This window comes from Gambusia affinis, linkage group LG07 (genome assembly GCF_019740435.1).
Source record: "Gambusia affinis linkage group LG07, SWU_Gaff_1.0, whole genome shotgun sequence".
Lineage (NCBI taxonomy): Eukaryota > Metazoa > Chordata > Actinopteri > Cyprinodontiformes > Poeciliidae > Gambusia > Gambusia affinis.
The window spans coordinates 3,505,745-3,530,212 of record NC_057874.1 but is presented as its reverse complement, the minus strand read 5'-3'; the positions used below and the strand labels follow the sequence as shown (position 1 = coordinate 3,530,212).

General features: G+C 41.3%; 3 protein-coding genes across 4 annotated transcripts in view; all 3 read left to right on the top strand.

The window, feature by feature from the left end:
- The first annotated feature begins 168 nt into the window (after positions 1-168).
- zc3h11a (zinc finger CCCH-type containing 11A) lies at positions 169-12,929 on the top strand. The gene is made up of 14 exons (XM_044121720.1): positions 169-176; positions 1,074-1,255; positions 1,333-1,515; positions 4,184-4,249; positions 4,325-4,495; positions 4,770-4,847; positions 4,943-5,041; positions 5,375-5,434; positions 5,512-6,003; positions 6,881-6,954; positions 7,031-7,490; positions 8,632-8,768; positions 9,020-9,183; positions 11,935-12,929. The coding sequence occupies exons 1-14, from the start codon at positions 169-171 to the stop codon at positions 12,164-12,166; spliced, it is 2,406 nt and encodes an 801-aa protein (XP_043977655.1). The 3' UTR covers positions 12,167-12,929.
- A 2,017-nt stretch (positions 12,930-14,946) lies between these two features.
- LOC122833689 (oocyte zinc finger protein XlCOF8.4-like) lies at positions 14,947-17,927 on the top strand. The gene is made up of 2 exons (XM_044121475.1): positions 14,947-15,308; positions 16,804-17,927. Exons 1-2 carry the CDS (start codon positions 15,101-15,103, stop codon positions 17,580-17,582), a joined length of 987 nt encoding a protein of 328 aa, XP_043977410.1. The 5' UTR covers positions 14,947-15,100; the 3' UTR covers positions 17,583-17,927.
- Positions 17,928-20,077: 2,150 nt separating this feature from the next.
- The window catches only part of nfasca (neurofascin homolog (chicken) a), a 137,710-nt gene continuing 133,319 nt past the window's right edge, over positions 20,078-24,468 (top strand). For both annotated transcript variants that reach the window (XM_044121430.1, XM_044121431.1), the window contains exon 1: positions 20,078-20,278. The gene's annotated coding sequence lies outside the window, so the exon portion shown is untranslated. The remainder of the gene's footprint in view (positions 20,279-24,468) is intronic.

The window sequence follows — 24,468 nt, the reverse complement described above, 5'->3', positions numbered from 1 at the left end:
ATCATCTGACTGACCCTGGTTGATATTCTAGGCAGTCAGCTTTCTAGTGTTTCATAAACTCCTGATAAAAATATGGACTGTGGACGCTGGCGTTGGCACTGGGGACGTCTGTGCTGCTGCTACATGTTTAGCACTGAGATGCTATTTTAGGCTTGAATAGCTTCACCGATGGCAGGGTTTCCCTCAGTGTATTATAATCCTGATGCCCCATCAGGCTTAGCATTGTTAATTTACCTTAGGTCTTTTATAAATTACTGCCTTTTTTAAAGACTTTGTAGATGGTGTTTAGGTATTAGTCTTCCAGTCTTCCAAAAATGCATCAAGTAATATTTAAAAATTTTCTGTCAACTTTAAGGAAAATTTAACTCACTTTTAGCACAACTTGAACACAACAATAGTCTTTTCCAGCGTACAATCAAATAGTTTGTTTTTAAACAAAATTAACCCCCAGCAGCTTCCATCGCCGTTGTTAGTGGATGTTGTTTGTGCATCACATTTATTGGCATACAAAAACATGCAAATACAAAGGTTCCAGTGGGAAAAGAATTGGGTTAAAATTTTTAACTCTTTAGTTAAACCATATCAATTGCAGGGTCTGTCATTAATCCCATTTTATTCAAAAACCATCTGCCGACAAAATAAGCAATATTTTCAAAAACTGTTTCGCTGTTAAATTATTGAATAAATAGACACATGGGCTCAATAACAAAGATTATTGTCTCTAATCTGTTATTTAGGTTCTTCAAACCATCAGATTAATGTTGCGGTTGTCGCTTGTGCTTCAGATTTACAGGCCTACCAAAACCACGTGTCAAAATAAAAGTGATTAATTGCATCAGAATCTGTGTAGTTAATAAATCAAAATGAAGGTGTTAAAGCCACGGCCCTCACTAGGGAGGAAAGAGAAGCTGCTTCCTGTAAAACCTCCAGTAAGTCTTCATGCTGGACTCTGATCCAAACATTACTTCCTGCTCTCCAGCTGGAGTCGGATCATTTGTTTGATTTCAGACTCCAACACAGATTCAGGGTTATGGGCTTCTGTAGTTTGGATTATATTAGAAGAAACGTTAAAGTAACCCCAAACGAAGATCTCGTCTGCTCACAGTGTTGCGTGTGTTTGATCAAAAACAGAAAAACAGGAAGGAAATTCCATGTTACTGGGAGAACCAGCCCGCTGGCTGCCAGAAACCACACTGTGCCTTCTTCCACGAGAGGCCCCGCTATGTAGAGGGCGTCTTTGTCCCTCCTGATAAAGGTAAGCTAAATTTCTTCCCACCAATATGCTCTAAAGAAATGTAATGCACTTTAAGTTGACGGCTGCTCTTCTTCCAGTACTGAGCAAAACCGAGGAGCCGCCGCAGGAGGAGCCGGCACCGCCGCCAGCTGCCGCTCCGCCCAATGCAGGCAACCCTCAGCTCCGAGGGGTCATCAAGACGGACACACAGGAGGCGGTACCAAGCCCCACACATCCACCCGTGGTGATTAATCCAGCAGATGATGACGAGGATGAAGAAGGTGAGCCCAGGCTGTCTTGCGTTCAGTTCACTGTCTGTTCAGTTAAACACAAAACAAAGAAATCCATATTTCTATCTGATGAAACAGATTATGAATCCAGTAAAAGCAGCGAGGAGCCAGGAAATAACAGAGGTGTCATCTATTTAAAAAGAATTAAAAAGCTGGTTCATAACACCTCGGATCTGTCAACATTTTAAATAATAAGTACATTCTCTTTGTTTTGTATTTACTGTCTGTATTTTTTGCATTTATGGACCAAATTTGCGTAGTGAAGTCATTTTAACCTGGTTTTTGTAGCGTTTGTTTTTAGCAAGATAAATTATTGCCTGTCCAGGGACAACAGCTGAAAAGTAACCTTTTGGCTAAATTTTTTGCATTTACAAAAATATTAACCAACTTGTACTGTTCCTACCAAAAAAAATTTTTAAATAAAATTAGTTAATTCCAACACCACAGCTACAAAAACAAGGTACCAAAACATCCTAACATCCCGTTAGGTGGGAAAGGATTGATGAGGATTACAGTTCAGAAAATCCTGACTTGTTTTTTTATTCCTTAGGTTTAAAAAAAGTAACATCCAGGTTTTGTTTTATCAAGCATGATCTAAAGAATTTTATCAACAGTAATCATGTGACTTCCTGGGGATGATGGAGCCACAGGAACAGTGGTGGATGTTTTGCAATAATTCAAGAACCTTCTACTGTTTTGAAGACCACTTAAAAATATCAAACACCAGAGAAAGTCAAAAAACAACTAATGCTTTAAATGTTGGTTGGTTTCAGAAGGTTTTTTTTTCCATATGTTCCAATGTTGGAAAGAAAATTTCCAACATTTTCTTTTTTCTCATGATTATATTGGAAACTGCGTTTTTTCTGCAACTTTCCACAAATACCAACATCTCAAAGAATATGTACATCATATACATCCTATATGATGAATACATTTTTTTCCTTCAAAATAAAACCTACCAATAGAAATAAATTGATGTTTCTTTAAGACTGACAACAAATTTCCTGCAGAAGACATTAAAAAAGTTGTGTCTCCCCCAAAGTTATGTGAAATTAGTGCTTCTAAACTCAAAAATAGCTGTTTGGATATTTAATGTCGCAGAGGCCAGACTGTCGCCTGACAATCGGGAGTACATGACTCTTCGGAAGAGTTTCCATAAACATCAATCCATTTAGGTCCATTTCACCTTCTGGATGACTGAACACAAACCAGTCAGTTCAGTCCAAGCTGCTCTGCAGAGGCTGGATGACGGGTTTTGTTTGGCCAGGCTCTCTTGTCCTGTAGACTGGTTCTATATCTGCTCTGTTTGGCAAATATAGAATATAGGTAGTATAAAATAGTGGTATGTTTTGTTTTGAACTGACATCATCATCATCTTTTCCTAATCTATGAATCACTTTTAACTCCTGCGGGTCAAAAGTGACCCACTAGCATGTTTAGCTGTAGAAAAAAAAATACCCTAAACTCTCTTTTCCCAACTTGAAATTTTATGACTTTTCCTAAATTAACCCCATCATTAGAAAAAGTGATACTCTGTTTTTGTTTATGTTTCCATGTGGGCTGTAAACCACTAGGGGACAAGGATTGTCTTCTGGGTCATTGAATTCTGAAAATCATTTAAACAGCAGAAAAAAAGTTTGAAGGTCACACAGAAACTGTCTCTAATGCATACACACACACACACACACACCCCCGCATACACACACACACACACACACACCCGCATATACACACACACACACACACACACACACACCTGCATATACACACACACAAACATCAAATAAACTGGATCGATGGATGATTTGAACTTGGATTTGACCTGCAGCTGCAGCTAACCCCTCACATCACACAAGCTCCCAAACACGACAAAAAACAATCTGACATAATAAAAACAAATTCAGTATAGAGAACATAATGGTGCCCTAAATCAAATTACCCCTAGTTTATTCCTTACAGAAGCTGTGAGTAGATGTTTCACTGTCCAACAGGTCATGGGTTGTACGTTCACACATACTGTCCTGCATAAGATGCTGAACATCTTGATCTGTAAGACGAACATAAATCCTGCAAAATTATTTAGCAGGATGTTAAACATAGGATGTTGAACATCTTATGGTCAACATCTTGTGTTGAAGATGTTCTTATGTTGAAGATCTTCAACATTTCCTGTTGAAGGATGTTGATGGGAGGAGTATTTTCATAATTGACGTCCAATCCAGTATAAAAGAATGAACTGTTGACAAAAAAGTTACAGATTGTTGAGGTTTTTTTCCTTTCAGTGTAGCTGATTCAGCTGTCATTACTTCACATTTATATAATTTCAATAATAAACCTTTACTGTGTGAAAGAAAACTTACAACAGTTGGTTTGCTGTAAAAAGAAAAGCGTAATACTGTTGATCGTCTTTTTGTGTTGTGTAACAAAAAACACATAATAAAGATGAATTGAGCTGAATTGATAAATAACAGATTGTTTCATCATGCAAAATAGATTTTGGATTCCAAATTCAAGTAAGCTGGTTTATTTTGGGGCTTTTGTTAGGGCGGGTCAGTTTTGACCCGTAGGACAAGGGGAGTAAACAGAATGTTAAGATCACACGAGGGTTAAACAACGTCTTCCCGCTCTGATTCTGACCACTCGGCTCTTTGCGTTTCAGACCAGTTCTCAGAGGAGGGAGAGGATGGCAAGGTGGGTCCTTCACCTAGGAAGATGGCTAGATCAGGTGAGACCAAGCTCCGCAGCTCTGACCCGACGGCTGAAGGCCCGGGAAAGGTCACGAGGGTCGTGTTTTGTCCAGGAGAGCTGCTGAACTTTGGTGTGAGCACCTTGGAGGAGATCCGGCTGAGGAAGGCCCTGAAGTCCAGCATGAGGAGGGCAGGTTACCCCCTCCAGAGCGCCGACTCCTCCACCAACGGAGAGAAGGAGAACTGCCTGGCATCGTACCGGCCCGCCCACTCACAGTTTGGAGGTGAGTAACAGCGGCTCTTCCTCTACCCTCAGCTTTTACCCCGGAACCATCAGCAGTTACTTTAGCCTCGGATAATTCAGGCCTCGGAAATCAAAAGAAAAATGTTCTACGTTTCAAAACGGTGCTTCTGGTGAAGTTTAAGTTCTGTATTTCTTTCTTTCTTTTAATTCTCCTGTCTGTCACCATTTACATATCACTGTAAATTCCAATCAAGAGCCAGTAGAGAAGCACTTGCGTTCAGATCAGTGACCTTCTGCTGTGTGTTTAATATCAGGCGCTGTTGTTTTTGAAGAGCCGGAGCGACCCAGAGGCAGCGTGGCTGAACGGCTTGGGCGAAGGGTGCCCCCTGCAGGTGGGTTTGGAGCTCCTGCTGCTGTTGCTGCTGCTGCTTCCTGTTTCACATGGTGCTAGATCCATTCTGAAGCTCCTGGTTTGGTTCTGCTTCAGATTTTCAAAGCGGAGGGCAGATTACAATAAAGAAGAGTCTGGCTGAGCGTTTGGGCAGGATTGTTGATGAAGAGCAGCCGCCGGTCAACACACAGAAAGGTGAGCAGGGAAACGCACTGGTTGAGGTGTCTGAAAAAGTTCTGTTTGTCACGCGTTTTAAAGCTCAGACGTGGTTTTGCTGGTTTTGGCTTATTCACGTTGCCTTCTAGTAATCACTACCAGCATCATTTAATTCTTACAATATTTTGAGGAAGTCGCACCTGCATACAAAAGGAGCAGTCAGAGGTCAAGCTAAAAACAAGCAAGCAGTCTGTGCTTCCTTACTGCAAATCCTGCTGATTCAGTCAGATTACTAATATTCTTCCTGTGGCATCGTGTTACATAGGTTGAGGTCAGATTAACAAACCCTTTTTTTTTTCTTTTCTTCTTCAGCCTTGAAGCCGATCAAAGACAGACTTGGGCTGGTTCCTCCTATCAGAGGTGCTCATGCAGGTAAGAGCGCTGACTAGAGGCAGCTCTTCTCTTCTTACTCATGTTTGAAGTTACAAACCCTTCCCACTTTTCTCCAGCTGAGGCCAACCCAGTGTCTACCAAAGCTCCTGATCGGATCCGCATCAAAACTCTAGAAGAGATCAGACAGGCCAAGGCGGCCAAGGCCAGCAGCCAGAAGGATGTTCCTGCAGCCGACGCAGCGGAAACCACCAAAACTGATGTGGTCAGGGCCGCCAAGGCGACCAAGAGATCCATCACTCTAACAGACGCCTCCATCAGCCACGTTAAAACCTTCTCTGAGATCATTCAAGAGAAGAAGATGAAGCAGGAGGAGGAACAGAACCAGAACCCCAACCTGATGAAGGCGGAGCAGCCAGAGGAGAAGCCTCCAGCCAAGGGCCCGGGGCCGATGGACTCCGCTGACGTGGAGAAGGTGAGAGTGAAGACCCTGGAGGAGATCCGCAGAGAGAAAGCAGCGAGGGTCCAGGCCCAGCAGACCACCGACAGCCCCGAGCACAGCGCCCCAAAGAGGCCACATCTGCTGCGGGTCAAGAAGCCCCCAACCCAACGTAAGTAACACCGTCGTCTGAGTAAAATTCTGGATTCTCTACCCACTGAATGGAGAACAAACATGTTTTAACCAAACACAGACACATCTGCAGTTTTTATTAAAGTTTCAGAATTGAAAGAAACTGATTTGGGAAATGTTGTGACTTTGATATTTATTTTATTTTAATTTCAGTCTCTACACATAACTTTATATTTTGGTCCATGAGATGATGTAAGTTTTAAAGCATCACCATGTGAAATGATTGATGATCTAATTAGTAACTCAGCATTTGAGTCGCCTTTTTGCCAAATCAATTTTACTTTATATTGAGTAATTTGTTGGATGTCAACTTTTTACCCGAGAAAAATTATATTGAAGTAATGCCACTCTTAGTTGAGTACAATTTTGGGTTCTATGCCCACCTTTGGGTTAACTCATCATTGACTCCCACCAGCAGGGGGCAGTGTTTGCTACTTCTACTACACTGGTGCCTCTTAGCTTTGCTTGATGTCAAGTTGTTGGTCTGTGATTGATGTGACGGGTTCCAAAAAGTCACAATCACAAATATCGCAAAATTTCTTGCAAATATTTAATTGACAACACAAAAGCAGTCATTTCTGATTTTTGTAAAAATCACAAAAACAATTGTGAAATCCAGAAAGTGACTGATCAGTGTGAAAAGACGTTTAATATCATTTCACTTTAAGAGGAACTTGCTGAATGCAGAGAAAGCTTTTTATTAATATTTTAACAATCTGTTAATGGATTGATCAATATGTCTTGGCACAACCGGCCCTTTAAGAACATCCATGATCTTAATATGTCCCAAAATGAAAATGTGGCAGATATGGAGGATAATTCCAGCTGATTTTCTCACGTTTTCTCCTGTGTCATAGAAAGCAACACGGCGGCTGAAAGAGTCGCTGAACCAGCAGAGAGGCCGGCGCAAGCTGCAGCATCTCCTGCTCAGGTATGTTTGGTCCTTCAGCGCCTTCGTCTGACTGCTCTGCCAGACGTGAAGTAACGGAAACGTCCCGTCTGTGCAGGCCTCCGCCATCAAGGTGAAGACGTTTGAGGAGATCATGCAGGAGAAACGACTCCGCAGACAGGAGCAGGAGGGGCAGGCCAAAAGCCCCGCTGAGGCCGATTCGTCTCAGAAACAGAGCGCCAGCAGCGCCCTCAAGAGGAAGACCTCTGCCACGACCCGTCGTGCCCCGGCAGAGACCCCGCCGCCTTCCAGAGTCTCAATTCGGAAACTCGTTTCCCTAAAACCGGAAGCACCATCGCCTCCAAAGAGGACGGCTTCTCCTGGCCCCAAAACCACTGCCATGGCAACGGCATTCTCAGCCTCACCAGAGCAGAGCTCCACAGACTTCCTGGACAAAACCACAAGAGGCACCGTCTCACAGCCGTCTGCACAGATAACGAGGGAGTCGAGTCAGCCTGCAGAACTCCCTGCTGACTCTAATCAGACCAAAACCTTGGAGCATCCAGGCAGCTGCAAAGGTGAGATGAGACTGAACTGCTGGGATCAGGTCTGAGTTTTATGTTGTTGTTGTTTTTTAAACTTTTTTATTCAGATATTCCAGTGCATGTCACATCTCACACATCTTACAGGTTACATGTAGAAATACATGTTATATTTTTTAAAAAGGGTTTTGTTTGTCCAGGGTCTTAAAGAAAAGACAAGAAAAAACGATGATAGTAAAAAAAAAGATAAATAAATGAAAAGAGAGAAAAAATAAATGAAATAAAATAAAAAGATAAAATAAAAATACAGAGGAATCTCCCATCCATTAATTGTAATTTCCATCAGTTGTGGTTTGAAATGAATGCTTGAATTGAGGACCATTTTTCTATAAAGATATCACTTTTCATCTGAAGTTTTGCCGTAATTTGTTCCATATGGTACACCTCCAGGTCTGAGTTTAATCCAAATTCTCTAAATTTAGAATAAACTATTCAAAACTGTTGGGGTGAACAAAACAAATTATGTGCTCTGTCCAGACAAATCTGTTTCCTATCCTGGTCTGTCACCGATCGGTTTACAGAGGAATCATTAACGTGATCAGACATGCATGACAAATATACACACCTGCTGTGTGCACAATTATTAGGCAGGTCTTATTTCTGAGCATTGTATTTATTAATCAGCAGCTGCGGTGCACTCAGTTGATTTGAAATGTTGGTGAACCCCAAACATGGATGTGTATATTACAAAAACACAAAATCTTGTCCAGTTTCTACTGCAGATATCTTAGTACATCTGAAATAAGACAAGTAACTTTTCAATAAGATTTAGGAATTGTTTTCAGTAAATAATTCCATAATATTAATGAACATTTTCTACTTCCATTTGCTGATTATTTCCCTTTTAACAAGACATTTTCCCACATTATAAGTTTTATAATCTGCCATGGAGCTAGTACAATCACTGTTAAGGAAGTATTTACTTGGCTGGACAAAACAAGTTTTTGTAAGTAAGTTTGAGAAGGCTTGGTGACCTCTGGTGGACGGAAAGCTGGTTGCAGTCTGAACATGTGTGTAGAATCTACTATAAAAAACAGGAGAAAAGACACACTTCTATTCCCAGCCCTTAATGTGTGTTTTTTATTTTTTGTTTTGTTTGTTTTTTATTTTGTTGCAGTGAGGCCTAAGCTGAATGTGAAGCCATCAGTGGTGAAGCCTGCAGGGCAGGTGAAGCCGCCTCCGAAGAAGAGAAGAGTGGAGGGTTCTGCTGTTGCAGCTGTGAAACCCATGAACAGCTCCACCGCTGATCAGCAGGTAGATTGCTCCTGCTTAAGACTGAGCTATGCATTATTCACAATAATACCGGTGGGGGAAAAAAAAAATTATCGGGACACCCTCATAACATTAAAGCTAGAAATCAAAACAGTCAGTCATTGCTTTATTGGAAGTGTCTTTAAGGATGTGATTATATCTGAATGTTCCAGTGTTTAGAACATTAGTCATTATCTCAAATCAGCCATTTTAACATTGAATTCACTGACACTCTGCCAATTTTCCCCTTCCAGTCTTCAAACAAAGAGGTCCAGCCGACATCTGCTGTGCCGCCGACCCCCAGCACCCAGAGGGACGAGCTGCAGACGGTTCCTGTCTTCACGCAGAGTCAGGGTCAAGACATCAAGGCAGACGCCAGTGGAGATGCAGTCAAAGACACCTGGTCAGTCCCACAAAGGTAAGTTCACACCAAGGCTGCTTTCTCACCAGGACTGTTTAGTCCACTTTAATCCAACTCCATTCAGTCTGTCTGGAAAGTCTGGTTTATTTGTTGCTCAATCGAACTTAATCCAGACCAAAAAAGTGAACTCTGGTTCGCCTAAAAACCTAGCCCTGGATTTAGTTAAAGTGAACTCTGGTGTGGTTAGAATGCACATGTGAACACCAGGCGGACCGGAGACCACAGCACTGAAAATAGAACAAATATTGCAATTTTGGTCACCAATTGAAGCGAGTCTACTGGACTGTCAGTTGTGAAAATACACTCACTCTTCAGTGAAATATTTATGTTATCAGAGGTGATGCTGTACACAGGGCTAGGCTGAATCTTTTTGAAGCTGAATGCTAATCTGAGCTGTACCTTTGCTTTTGTGGTAATAAACGCTCAGTGAAATATTCTGTAATTGGAAGTTTTTTTCAGTCAGAAGATATATATAATATTTTGTGCTATCCAGGTCATTTAAAAAAAATAATCCCATATTAAAGCTGTATTTTGTTACATAAAATGTATTTTACATATTTGTTAAAATAGTCATTATGTCGTGATAGTATAAGAGAGATAATCTGTGAAATATTAGCTCCTCTCTGTGCTATTATTTTGGTCTGAAGAAATGCATCACTCCTGACCGAAAACAACCAATCAGAGCCAGGAGGAGGGGCTTAATGCTGTCACTCAATACGGTTCAATGTGCTAATGGCAAAGAAATACACCTTTTTCCTATTTATTACGCAAATTGTATTTAAGTATCATAAAGATAAAAAAGTTTGTTGTGCTATTAAATTTCTAGATAGTATTGTGTGTCAGAGCTCTTTGATTCACTATAATTCATTTCAGAGCTGGTTGATTAGTTTGTCTGTTGAGCTCAATTAAAGGAAATCTACTTAAGAAGGATGTTCCACATTATTTACCAGGCCACAGGTTTCAAGCAATGTGGGAAAGAGAAAGAATCTCTGCTGATGACAATCATCAGATAGTGTAGTGCTGTATGACAAGGTATGAAAACATGAGATATTTAACAAAAACTGAAGCGTTATTGTACTGTGAAGAGATTTGTGGCTGATTCAGAACGAAGATGGGTTTGTACAGATAAAGACATAATGAGGAAGGTTTCTGTTAGACTAATTAATCAGATTAATAGAGCAGCTGTTAAAATGTCCTTAAAGCAGCAAACAGTTATTTGAAGCTGCTGGAGCCTCTGGAGCCTCAAGATGGAGGATCCTCCAGAGGTTTGCAGTGTATGAACTACCATTGGGCCCCTAACCAGAGATCACAAGCAGAAACGGTCTCAGTGGGTCCAGCTGTACATGAAGATTAATTTTCAAACAGACTTGTTCACTGATGACCGCTGTGGACTGTGACTGCCTGATGGTCCAGATGGACTCAGTAGTGGATTGGTGGTGGACGGTCACCACATCACAACACGGCTGTGACATCAGCAAGGAGGTGGTGGAGTCATGCTTTGGGCCAAAATCATGTGGAGAGAATCATTGGTCGACCCTTCAGAGTCCATGAAGGTGTGAAAATGACCTCAGCAAATATATGGACTTTCTGACTGATTACTTTCTTTCATGGTCCAAAAAGAAGAGCTGAACTTTCAGTAACAAAATCATCTTCATCATGACAATGAATGCTGCAAGGAATACCACTGTGTCATTGGCTGCTATGGGCATAAAAGGGAGAAACTTGGTGTGGTCACCATCCTCCTCTGACCTCTGACCTCAACCCTATTGAGAACCTTTGGAGTTTCCTCAAGCAGAAGATCTGAGGGTTGGATGCAGTTCATATCAAAACAGCTCTGGGAAGGTTTTCTGACATCCTGCAGAGAAATTCAAGCAGAAACTTTCCACAAACTCACAAGTTTAATGGATCAAGAATTGACCAGGTGATACCAAAGAAGGTTCTATGTTAACATGGAACTCTAGAACTCTGTCTGTTAAGATGTTTTTGATTGAAACAGCTTTTGATTTTAGTACATGTGACCACTTAATGCTGCACATTCAAAGAATGACTGTTTGCCGTTCTTTATAATCCATAAAATGTTCAGAAAATCTGCTGTGCATAATAATTTGGAACATTTTGAGTTTTTTATTTTTGAAAAAAAAAAAAATACTGGGGAGCTTTGTTCAGTAAAATTAGATTTATACTGTAATAGTTCATGACTTGAAAATTATACTGACCATCATTTGCATTGATCATTTAAGAAAATCTGAGAAAATATCACTTGCATATTAATTTGGAACACGTTGTAACTTCCCGCTCCATTAAAACTATTTATCTGCCGTCAACAGTGGCTATGCTAACTAGCCTTAGCGTTCATGGCAGACTGTTATTGTGACCTGCTGTAGAGCATCGGAGAGAAAGAGACAGGGGTGAGCATGAGAGTGACTGACAGCACTAAGACCCTCCTCCTGGCTCTGATTGGTTGTTTATGAATTGTGTATTTCTGCTGTTATTACTGGGAGAAGGCAGTGGAGGTTGATTTTTATTTTTTATTTTTTTATTTCTGCGCATTTTCTCTCATGATATAATGTCACAACATTATGACAATTTTAACAAATCTGTAGAAAGAGAACCATTGTTTCTAAGTTAAATACTACAGAGAGATGGTTGCCCACCTTCCACCATCTCAAAGGATCAACACGGATCCTGTAGATGTCAGATTGTTACTTCATGAACATGAACAAGGCAGCCTCCCTTCTTTCATTTCAGTCCCGTCCTCAGAAGTCCCACCCAGTCCAGGGCACGCAGATCCAGTGCGGCAGCATCCCGCACCGCCTCCACCTCCACCTCCACCTCCAACCCTGACCCCTCCGTCTCCTCGATGGACGACTTTGAGGATCTGATCAACCAGTTCACCGATGACCACCTGGAGGGCGACGTGGATCCGGCCATCGGAGAGGACGACCTGCTGCAGGAGCTGTCAGAAATGATTGACAGCTGAGAGAGAATCGGCGAGTCGGAGATACATCGTAAAGAATTCAGCTCATTTCACTTATTACCTTCACGTTTGTCACATTTTAGACGACGTCTCTCGCACACCATTCTGTCGGATGCTCTGCCGTGTGAAAATCTGCAGACTTGGATTGTGTGGGAACATTCTCCAAACTTCTTTGCGTCTGACAAGTTCCAGAAGAAAGAAAAGGAAAAGTGTGTTTGTAGAAGTTGCAGTTTGTCAAGAATTGATGGAGGAAAGCAGCGTTTTAGCCGGGGAGTCTTATCTGTATACTGTGTATGCAAGCTGGATATAGAACTGATGAACATAGGGGCAGTTCTGCTGGTATGGGTTTTTTTCTGTTGTGTATGTCTCAGTGGATTCCTCCACTTCCTGTATTATGAGTTACAATTCTGCCCAGGTTCCCTGTGATCAGAGTTAGCATGCGAGTGGAATTCTTCCTGCCGTTTGTCACGGGTGGATTTGATCATGTTGGACTGAGACATCTCGTCCCGAACACTTAAAAAAATCAATCCTCGCCGAGATCCTCAGCACTCTGCATACTTTAATAATGAATACCTCAGGGAGTCTTTGTGGTGTTTCTATGTTCTGTAGAAGAAGGCACTTCTATTTCTTTTTTTTAATATTGATGTATTCTGGTAGATGATATACTGGTTTTACGATCCTTATGTGTTGTTGCTCCTCCATGACGCTTTGTCATGATCTTAAAATCATCTATGTAAATAAAAAATACTTTTAATGACAAGTTGGAGCAGTATTGGTTTGGATTCAGTTTATTTAAAATTCACTGCAGTCACCTTGGCACTATGTGCCTATGTTAATACACTTCCAACTTTATTTTGTTTCCTCAATAAAAGATTGGAAAAAAAATTGGAATGTGAACTTCATGTTAAACAAGTTGGTCAACACATTTTCTCTATGGTTTCTCCCATCTTCCAAAACTAAAAAAATCCTCATTGAACAGATACATTTCAAAAATTACAATGTCTTCAAAAAAAAAAGAATTTCAATAATTACCAATGACTAGGGTAAAAATGTCCTTTTTTGATAACCCAAGCTACTAAGTGGAGGTTTTATCACAACTACAAACATGAAATCTACAGAAGTGGTGCAGTTTAGTAGAAATAGAAATGACAAATATAAATGAATAAAGAGGGGAAAAAAGAACCACAAGAAGGACTAAAACTATTTTGAAACATTTTGCCACATATTTCCTAAAATAATATCATTTGGCAGACGTGTTTTTTTGTTTTTTGTTTTTTTTCTTGCATAAAACATGTTTTAGAAAGAGAAGTGTTGTTTGTTTTTTTCGCTTGTTTTTGGTCAAAATTCTGTTTTAGGAAAGTAGGGATTTGCATTAGAATAGGGAAAACAGAAAATTTTTGTGTTTTCTTGTCTTACCACTCTAAGATTTTTTTATACGAGTCAAAAATAGTAATAAAAACAATGGATATGCGTGAACCCATCTGAATTCTTAATTTTTTGCCAAAGACACTGGCATTACAGAAAAGTTCTTCTTTCTTAAATCGAAGTATCAGAACAAATATCACATCACTTGCTACAACCAGTTGCAGAAAATAATCCAAAAACTCTTACTTTATTACACTGAAAAAAAAACTTAACTTTCATGTCCTTACGCCATATCTTTTACATGCCAAAACAAAGTCTTAAAAATTCTCCAGAGGATATATTAATTTTAAAAATTGAGTTATTTGAAGTATCTGAAGACCATAAAATACCACTTCTACAATAAAATTCCAACAAATGTACTACTAATAAAAAGAATTTAGGCACAAGTAGTGTACAGTATTTTAATATGTGAGTAAAAGCAAGGGCGTAGTTACAGTCAAATGTAACGTAAAATGTGGTTTATAAAGTTCTTAAACCACATTCAAGCTGCAGGACCAAAAATGACTAGTAATGCACATCAAACGTGTTTTTCCAAGTAAGCAACTTGTTGAGAAGTAAAACTAAAATTCAGATGTTGCTTAGATATGAGTTTTGTTCAGTCTGACTGATCTAATCTCTGCTACACCTTTACAAAAATTTAAGGTACTAAATTAATGCACCAGGGTTTATACAGAAACATATTCAGATTTTATTTTGTGATTTTAAAGGCTCTACATTGAAGACAGTGAGAAATGAAAGAGGATTTCTGTTTTTTGGGGGCCTGCCCATAATGCACAGGGAGAGCATTGCTAAGGCAATGCTGGAACCCCTACACTAAATCTCAGGATTAGCCTTTTACCTTAAATAAGCTAGTAGATATTTTTCTTACTAATTAGCCATGTTTAGTATACTGAATGGAGTAAGTCAATTACAGACAACATGCTAGTGATGCCCCACCGACGGGCACACTTTGGCAGGCCCCTGTTAAATTTCTTCAGGAATTTTCTAGTTTTTCTATTTGTTCTCAGCTCCCACACACAGAGCAGTCAGCCACTTGCTCAGCCCTTCCCTCCCTTTTCAAACTCTTCCAATTAACTAAAAGTTAAACACCTAAATATGAATGCGATGTTTGTTACCTTTGACAAAAAAGCTCAAGTCTAAATGGCAGATTTATCTTTGTTTCTTTGTTTCTTTTGCCTTTTTATATTGATATTATTTAAATGCAAACGTTTCTTCAATGATTTTTTTGGGGGAGACAATTCTAGACTTTTCCAAGATTTGGGGGGTTCGGAACTCCCCCCCGACCCTCCCGGGATTTACGCCTATGAGTAAAAGTGTTATTTAGAGTTCTTAGCAAGGACACCGTACCACACCAACCGTTTGCCAACCGCCAAACAGAAAAAAAACGAAGAAAAAGAAGAAGACAGCCCACCGCAAGATGGCGGCACTACACTAGTTTTGCAGCTTACTGACTACAAGCAGAAGCCACCGGCCTGCTTGTACCGGAAGCATAAGCGGGCCGGACAGTAACAGATGGTCATTGTCGAAAATATGAGTAAGCTGGACCGGCTAAGCGTTTTCCTTAACGACACGCTGACCGCTGCCGCGGCGGAGATCCTCGGGGCCGTTAAAGACGCGGTGGCCGAGTACCAGAGCGAGCTGCTGCGCTCCAGAGAGGAGAACGACCGTCTCCAGAGGCTCCTGAACGCAGCCGTCCAGCGGCTGCTGCTGCAGCAGTCAGGTGAATAGCGGTGGAGGTTCCTGCTGCAGAGCTTTTCTGTCTCTGCGGTGGTGGTTTTAATTTAGTTTGGGAAGAGCCAGCAGAGTGGAATTTGATTCTGTATTCACTCCTCTGTTGGTCTGCTAAATTCAGTTTGCTTGAAAACCCTCATCATGATTGACCTTAGAAGATCGTAAAGATCGTATGCCAGTAATACACACACCAATGGTTGTGGCAAAGGCGTGTTGTATTAGGCTCGACTCAAACACAAAATTACACCATATTGTAGCCATGGTAACAACAATCAAACCATCAAGACGATTCTTTAAACTTTTAGAAAGTAAACTTCCTAATTAAATCCTTAATGTATTATTTTTTGTCAGCTGAATGCATTAAATAAAATTTAATAACATTGTCATTCTCTATAGATGAATGCTACAGCTTTAGATCTAAGGTCTGTGTTACAATTAAACTATTTTTAGGGGCCCCTGAATGTCTGGAGGGCCCCTGGAAGCAGCTACTGAGTTTTCCCATTTTGTATATATATAGTAAAGAAAGTAATGATATTATTTAAATGCAAATGTTTCTTCAATGATTTTCTTGGGGGAGACAATTCTAGACTTTTCCAAGATTTGGGGCATTCGGACCTCTCCCCCTATAAATATACATATATATATTTTTTTTCCCTACCGCTCCATCTTTGCCTTGTCAAGGGCACTATATAAGACGATTAAAATTTAAAATAAAGAAAAAAATGAGCCTGAGTTCGTTCTCGAAAAGGCACATGCCCAATCGACCTGTGTGGGAGGGGTGGAAGGAACGGAGACCCCCCTAATCAGTGATGTTCCTCTGTTATTGATCATTTCATACATTCACAAACAACTTTTAAATACATAATATTCCTACTAGAAAAAAAAATCCCGTTTTGGCGCCCTCTCTAGTGCAGCGCCCCTATCCGTTGCACACAGTGCAGACCCACTTTTTGCGGCACTCATTGAAACAATCATTGAACAAACAGTAAAACGATCCCGACAATAGATTGTTTTGTTTTTTTCAAATGTCATTAATTAGAATTTATCATGACAAAGATTAATAAAATTTTTTACAATGTCCAAAATTGTACACTGAAAGACTTTTGCTAAGGGTTTGAGACTTTATATACAGTTTTTTACTTAGGAACTCATCAAAAAGACATTCTTTATTTTTCTTTGCCTCTCTCCTAACCGTTTTGTGCCCCTGGCATTTATTTCTAAATCTCCTCCTGTCTAATGTTCCTTGCGCCTCTTATCTAGACCTTGGATTTGGAATTAGTCTGATTTGCCACAGGTGTGTTGGACAGCAGATACACCATTAGAAGCATAATCTGAAGTAGGATCCTTTCTGACACAAGATTTAAAACTCTGGGTATCCAGATTAAGGTGTTGCTCTACTTCAGGTGTAGGTTTCCCTCAGAACAGGGACTTGACCAAATGTTTTGGAGTAACCTTAGCATGATGTGATGCGTTTGATCTTTCAGAGCCTCTCAGCGTCCATCTCCAAGAGGAAAGTCAACTTTGTGAGCCCGACGGGAGAAGCAACTTGGAGCTCATTCCTCAAGTCAAAGAAGAATCAACAGTTAGAAAGATACAATGTAGTTTTACACATGAGGCAACTGGGCAATTAGAAGGAAACTGCTGTCATATTGAGCCACAGGAGTCATGTCCTCTACCGGCCCCCGGTGTCTCCCCACTGCCACCAACATGTGTGCTAACAAAGACGGAAAATGCAGAGGAGGAGAATGAGAAAAGGCAGCCAACCAACAGCTTATCGTTGCCCACGACGGTCCACGTAGACTGCAGAGCAGCCGTCTCTACCGCAAAGAGTCAGAAACCTTTAAGAATTGACGCCCAGGGGAAGGGGGTGCTTTATTCCAACAGCAAACAGAGCATGCACATACTGCCCATCAAGAACATGAGATCGCTGAAGCAGCCTCTGTCTCGGTCGTTTCACCCCAGCCAGAGCAACCAGAGGTGGCACTGCTGCAAAGAGTGCGGCAAGACCTTTAGCTTCGCCTGCCAGCTGGAGGTGCACATGCGCTGGCACACCAAAGAGAAGCCGTACAGCTGTGCGGTGTGCAGGAAGAGCTTCACCACGGTTAGCATGCTTAAGCGGCACCACCGCATCCACACTGGTGAGAAGCCCTTCCGATGCCACGTCTGCGGGAAATGCTTCAACCAGTCGGCACACCTCAACACCCACTACAGGCTCCATACGAGGGAGAGGGCCAGCTGGAGCCGAGCGGCGCTGTGCAAGTGACGCCGGCTCACTTGTACGATTTAAAATGATTTCATTTGCCATAGTGCCCATTCAAACCCTCTACGGCAGTGTTTCTCAATTCATGTCCCAAGGCGAGCCCTGTCCTGCAACGGTTGTGGCGTTTCTCTTCTGCCACAAACCTGACTTGAACAAGTGGGTGATTAACAGGCTTCTGATGACATGCAGAGGAGGTCATGCAATCATTTGAATCAGGTGTTCTGGAGCATCTGAAATACAAAGGTCAGTGGTTCCTGAGGATCAGAATTGAGAAACACTGATCAACAGCAATAGTGTTCAATTGTATGTGTCTTTTTGTGCAAAATAAAATGGATCCAAAAAATCTAAGTACAATTGTGGTTTTAAAGTATATGCAAATGTATGATCCATCACTCCATCCAAACAGAAAGCAGTGCACAAGAAAAACTGCAAATATGAAATGGGAACTAAAATCGCTAAAACAAAAAGCTGAAACTACAACTCTAAGCAGAACTAGCAAACGAAACAAGGTGCAGAAAAACACTAAACACACACAAACTCTTATATTTGATTTGAGAAATGATTAAAAATATCACACACGTTTCATTCAGTGCAACACTTCCACCCTCAGAGACCCCGACCTGTTTGTCTTTCCCAGCTTTCAGCAGATTATATGTCTTTGTTTATATATGAGATGCAAACTGCAATTTGCATACATGTCCACCAGAATGACCAGGTTGTTGGGACAATACATGCATGAGCCCTAATTTAAATATAGGCAAATCACATTGGTGCAGAGAGGCACTATTTGCTTGATAGTAAAATGTTAGGCTGTTTTCTAGTTAAGGCACACAACTATAAAAGGATTAAGTTTTAGTTTTCACCCTAAATACCTACAGGAGAACATTTCCAAATATGACAAACTGGGTGGGGAAAAACTATTCAGAGCATCATGAAAAGCAATTCTGAAATGTACACATAGTCAGTGCAAAGGCTTTAAATGTGTAATGTGAACTCGCTTTCTGGTCCTTCTCAGAAGGCTCTTGTAGCTGAGACCTGAAGTAGCTGCAATATGGAGCTAAAGATCCTTTAGGAAGACTGGAGAAGAAAGACTTTAATAATCTATTCTACAAGTTCTAAAAGCATAAACTAAAGTCTCCCCAAGCAATGTTCTTCAAATGAGGAAATGCATGTTTTTTTATTTTTTATTTTTTTAAACATTTTTAATGTGGTTTATGAAACTTAAAATTTAATCAAGTACCATATCAGGCACTGAATTAATTCCATCAAATGAAAAATGTGGTTATATGCCCCCTGTGAAGGCAACCTGTACAGGGCATATCCAGCCTTATGCTGCATGACCTCAGAGATAAATGGACATGACAGATGGATGGATCAAAAGAAAACGACATTTGTTAACCAGCTGTTTTACACACCACTTCTGGTACTGTGGCTTCTGTCTAAACACAAGACTGTAAGATGATTCCGGTAAACAGAGGGATAAAAAGCCTGATGGGGGGGATAACCTTGGAGCCACTAAAGCTGGATGTAGAAGAGAAGAACGCTACATTGGCTCTTCGGGATCAATAAGGTCATCAAGTGAATGTTAAGGGCTTCTTGATTGGCAGGAAGCCACTCCTTGCAACACCAGTGTCTTAACATAATGAGTACTGCAAGTACTTCTGATTGGCAAAATGTTCTGATTGGAAGACAACTACTCTTGCAGCTGTGACTCAGTGGTATAGAGTAATAGCAATCGTTTGAGTTCTATTCCAACTTCCATCTGCATCTATACCCACGGGGAAGGCAATTTGGGATTACATTTACTGATTTATGCCTATGTATGCGACTTTAATGTAGCTCTAATGTAAAGTACTTTAAGTGGTCAGTACCAGAGAAGTGCTATATTAATTCAATCCATTCACCATCCCAGTAGGCCACAGTCAAACATTTCAACACACACACACACACACACGCGCGCACACACACACCCACACACACCCACACACACACAGGCTATATATATATATATATATATATATATATATATATATATATATATATATATATGTGTGTGTGTGTGTGTGTGTGTGTGTTGATACACACACCGCATATATATTAATCTGCTCGTTTGTCAGGTTAAGAGTACATTTTGAAAATAAACTTTCAGCAGGTATTAATATTTTCGTCCACATTTCTGTATTGTCATTTTTTCCATTGGTCTGACATAATATTTTACTCCTAAGTGTGTTGTGCGTTTTCTTTAAATGTAACCACAAAATCATTAGCATAAATATTCGTGCGTCTTTCACCGAGTGAATTAGGGTAGGCTACTGAAATAAATTGACTTTTTAATAACATTAGAATTAATTTAATATGACTGAAGCTTTCGGACTTAATTTCCGCCATGATGCTCTGTCCTGCGGGGCAGTTTCCTCCGGCTGAGCGGCTTCCCGCCACCTGACTCCGAAGCGTGTGCACGCGGCAGCAGAGAAGGGATGCGCGCTGCGCGAGCCAGTGGGAAAACAGCTGAGGAGGGCAGAGAGGTACAGAGACAGGGAACGCTGCTGCTGCTGCTGCTGCGGCTGCTCTCACAGGAAACACGGAGTCATCGTTCCGCTCACACCGACAGCACAGAGGAGGGAGAAGGTCCTGCGATGTCGCTACGGAGCTGACAGCGCCGGGTACCGCAGCGGGAGCGACGCAGCAGACCAGCGCAGGTAAGCGGACACAATCTTTCTACGATGCTCTCGTAGTTGGAGCTTAAACGTCGCGCTGACGCATCGGGTGGTGTCCCGGTTGTGGGGAACCGGAGCTATAGAGTTGACGGCGTCAAGGAACAGATAATGACAGCAGGACAGAGTGCCGCAAACTCTGCTGAAACTGAGAAGTGTTTTTGCGTCTCGCCGCAGTGTTCTCGGGGCGCCCGGTGTGGGCAACGGGCCTCGCCTCTTTGCGCATCCTCTGGATGATGCTGCGGTTTTGGGATAACTTTGCTGCTCTGCGCAAATCTCAAACACAAGCACCAAAGTCCGCGCAAACGAGCAGGCTGTTCCTCCCTGGCTGCATCCGCAGAGGCCCGTGGCTGTCTCTGGCGTGTGAGCGGGGGTGTCGGTGCAGAGGACAACGAGGACATTTAAAGGGCTGCCGGGGCTTGTCTGGTTAGGCCTCCGGGTTCTAGCCTGGGATCCTCACACCGTGGTTTGTCTCCAGGTGGACCAAGGATATGAAAGCATGGACATCATGCTTAGTGATTACATCATTGAGGACTCAGCCTCCGTCAGAGCACAAATCAAAGTCTTGTCCTGCTGTCCTGTTCTAGGTCCCGTGTTCCATGTATGAGCTGCAGTAGGCTACTACACATCAACTCTGACTACAGACATTACATAGCTATTCTCCTGGATTTGTCTCTCTGCAGGTAATCTTTATGGTGTTATAGAGGCTGGGATAAATCCAAACAGCTTCACTGCCTTCATTAGAATTCAGATATTACTTTCACATAAATTTGTATTCATATTTGTTTTATACAATATGTCCTATTAGCAGGCAGCTGTAAAATTGTCTCATCTTTTTTTTTTGTCTCATTGCACAACATCGTTATTCATCTCAGCATACAACAGTATGTGAGTTTTTGTGTTGCTTAAGGCACCGCGTTGTCTGCACCTGTGCCAGGGTCCCAATGTGCAGACATGTTATTGCCACAGGATGTGGCGGTGCGTGCTCCAGTTACTGTCACCGTGTTCTTGGACTAGGACACAATGTGTGATTCAAAACATTGTCGATTAGACAGAAGAGAAAGTTTAAAGGTTTGTCGCTGGCTAAACTGTAGTGTTTTGTTCTTTCTGCGTTTGGTTTGTTCATTCTGACTTTTTATGTCTCTGGACTTTCTGCACATGCACAGACTACACGTAGATTTTTTATCTCTGCCTCTCCAGTAACCAGCATATGGGCCCTCAACCAGTCAGACTTACAGCAATAGAGAAATGGTGTTTCTGGTAATCGCTAAAGAGATTTGTTGAAATGTAGAGGTACAAAAAATAGTCTTGATGCCTGCAGTGCCTGTTATCTTCTCCCTTAACCTCTTACACCCTAAGCGAGCCGAGGTCACATGGCAGCTGGACCCACCGGTGGGTCCGTCGGGTTCTAGAGGTTAAACCTTTTGTGTTTTGATCAGAAGGCCATGCATATGTTAGAAAACTGATCACTTGCAATATTAGCTTGAATTCTGCATTGTTATCTGAAAGCATGTTTAGAAATGTGCACTCCTTTACTTTTGCTCTCCTTAATCTCTATTTGTACATAATTTCAAATACACGTGACTTACTGTAAGATTTCACAGGAATTACCAACAGCGGTTGATGACTGTGTTGAAGGCAGAAAGCATTTTTTACTTGTGTTCTTGGCAGCACCTGCAAAGGACTTAAAGCCTTCCACGTCTGCTGGGGTTTATCAGAACTTTTAATGGCATTTGTACATACGTAGCATTGCTTCACAGCGAATGTAATTTCCACCACTTCACAAACCAATCAGTTCCAATTTCAGTACAGAAATATAAGTCTGTTCCATCCAATCACATAGGCAGACAAACACTTAGTTACATACATATATATTCCATTTAATCCTAGTTGTCAAACAATACAGTCAAGTTGAGGTTTTTTTGATAGTTGGCAAAACATTTTCTCTCTACGCTCACTACTGATTGCATCAAGACATTAGGTTTGCATCAGTCCCTCATACAAGGCAAGCATGTATCGACAGCAGAAAATAAAACTCCTCTCTAACTTGAGGAAACCTCAGAATTGGGCTCCATGATTGACTGGGGGTTTGAGCCACGGTATCAGTAGCTCATTTTGTGGCTTCACCTCAGAAAGAAACACGATTAAACAGATATACTCAGAAGTAAATCTTGATGTGGGTAGGGATAAAAACTAAAAAAAAAAAAAAAACTACAATTGGTCGCCATTTTTGTTTAGAAAGGACTCCTTCCTGGAGTGGCTCTCGTCCAAACATGTTCAACATTTGGCTCTGTCTGTGTTTTTTTCATCACAGTATTACCATTGCTCTCTATGAGCTTTAGCATCTTGGTCACAATTCTATGTCAACTATAGGTATCAAGGGAAGTGAAACTCTATCAAACTTAAAACCCGCCTGGTAGTAACGTTAAGGGGAAGCAGAGCAAACAGTCAGCAGGTGGTACCAGGTGGTACGATGTGGTACTGGGTGGTACCAGGGCTTAGAGCTGCGTCTCAACTCACGGTCACACTCGCAGTACCGTGTCTTGTATCAGGATGTCTGATATAAATAAGACATTCTTTATATCTGACGGTGGGACCGATTCAGACTGCCTGTAGTGAACCGGGCTTTTAGCACAACGATAAAGTTAAAGTCAGAAGTTTTCTCTGCAGCTGAAGCATTTCTGCCCTTAGGGGCCACATCTCATGGCCATGGACCCTGAGGGTTTTACCTAAGGGTTACAAATGAGTAACTGTCATTGAGACAGTGAGGAAAATTGGAGGAGGACAGCAGAACTTTTTCCATCTTTACTTAGATTCAGAATACAGGTCCGTATGTGTGAATTCAGAAAGGTTTAAGACTAAAGCTGAATCAAAATGTGCCTAAACAAGGTTACTGCACCATTTAAATTATGTTTTATTCTCAAATAAATGTTTTTTTTTTAAGAATTATGCATGCAAAGGCTTTTCAAATGATTCTTTAAAATAAAATTTCACCTGGAGCTTTAGACTGATTGTATTTTTAAAGTAAGACTGTGCAGATTTGTGCTGAGGAGATATTGTACTTTTGCTCACTGTTTCGCGTGTTAGTGGTGAGAACATGGTTACACAAGTTTGTGATTTCTGCCTCAATTTTCATCATACCAGGAGAGAATAACTCGTCTTGTTTGGTCTTAGAAGGGAACAAACTAACATCCCAGACAGACCGTCCCCGACTCTGTGGCATCAAGCACGTGACTTCCCCTTTATTCCACGGATGTAGATTGCATCCCAGCAACATGAGAGGAATATGTTTGTTCAGCTCTAAAAAAAGACGAGGGTTATGAGGAAAGATGAGGAGCCAAAAAGGAGGATCACACAGAGCAGAGGTAGGCTGATATGTACAGGACAGAATGTAACGAGACCCTCTGGTGTCAGGTGTCAACAGGCTTAGCTGACTTCCTCTGATGAATGACATGAGAACACTCTGGTCTGATAATCACAAACACAGTCATCTCTCGGACCACCTGAGGTTCCATCAGCAGTCGATTGTCTCCACAGCTTGGGTTAAAGGGACTCCATACAGGGATGCTAGTGCACTCTGGGAACATGTTTGATTTGAATAACAAAGCAGCACATTGATCAGCTCAATATGTGGAGGTGATGTTCAACCAGTGCCTTTATCAGGGGTTGATATAAGTGGAAGTCACTGAAGATTTACTTTACTCCAGTTATTATTTCTTTCTTCTTTGAAAGTTCAGCATCAGTTGCAGTGTAGCCAATGGGTGGGACTGTCTCTGAGCAACTCCACATTTTCTACAGGCTTCTTATTGAAACAGCTCTAAAAAGGAAGCATGTTCATCTATCATCTGTTTACATGGCAAAGCTTGACACAGCAAAGCTAAAACCCAAGAGGTGAAGTGAGGTCATGTAGGGAAAAACCAAATCGCCATAATCCTATATTAATTTACTGTAAGCCTCTTTTTGATAGGCTTCGATTACACCAGGCTGTAGTGCAGGTGTTTGACCACAAGATGTCAGTGTTGCAGTACAAAAATATTTCCCTCCTAGATTCCGTTTGTTTCGTTATGTCATTGCTGTTAGATTACTGAACAGAGATCAGTGATCTCATTAGCTTAAAAAATGTTCAACAAAAACCTTTTCACTTTTTTGTTTTGGTTTGACAAAAAATGATCAGC

What these genes read in the sequence shown, in the direction of transcription:
- zc3h11a (XM_044121720.1), top strand. An exon ending in GCGAAGGGTGCCCCCTGCAG is followed by an intron (nt 4,848 to 4,942) that starts GTGGGTTTGGAG and finishes GTTCTGCTTCAG; the next exon opens with ATTTTCAAAGCGGAGGGCAG. An exon ending in ACCTGGTCAGTCCCACAAAG is followed by an intron (nt 9,184 to 11,934) that starts GTAAGTTCACAC and finishes CTTTCATTTCAG; the next exon opens with TCCCGTCCTCAGAAGTCCCA.
- LOC122833689 (XM_044121475.1), top strand. Translation starts at nt 15,101, where the DNA reads ATGGTCATTGTCGAAAATATGAGTAAGCTGGACCGGCTAAGCGTTTTC. An exon ending in GCTGCTGCTGCAGCAGTCAG is followed by an intron (nt 15,309 to 16,803) that starts GTGAATAGCGGT and finishes TTGATCTTTCAG; the next exon opens with AGCCTCTCAGCGTCCATCTC.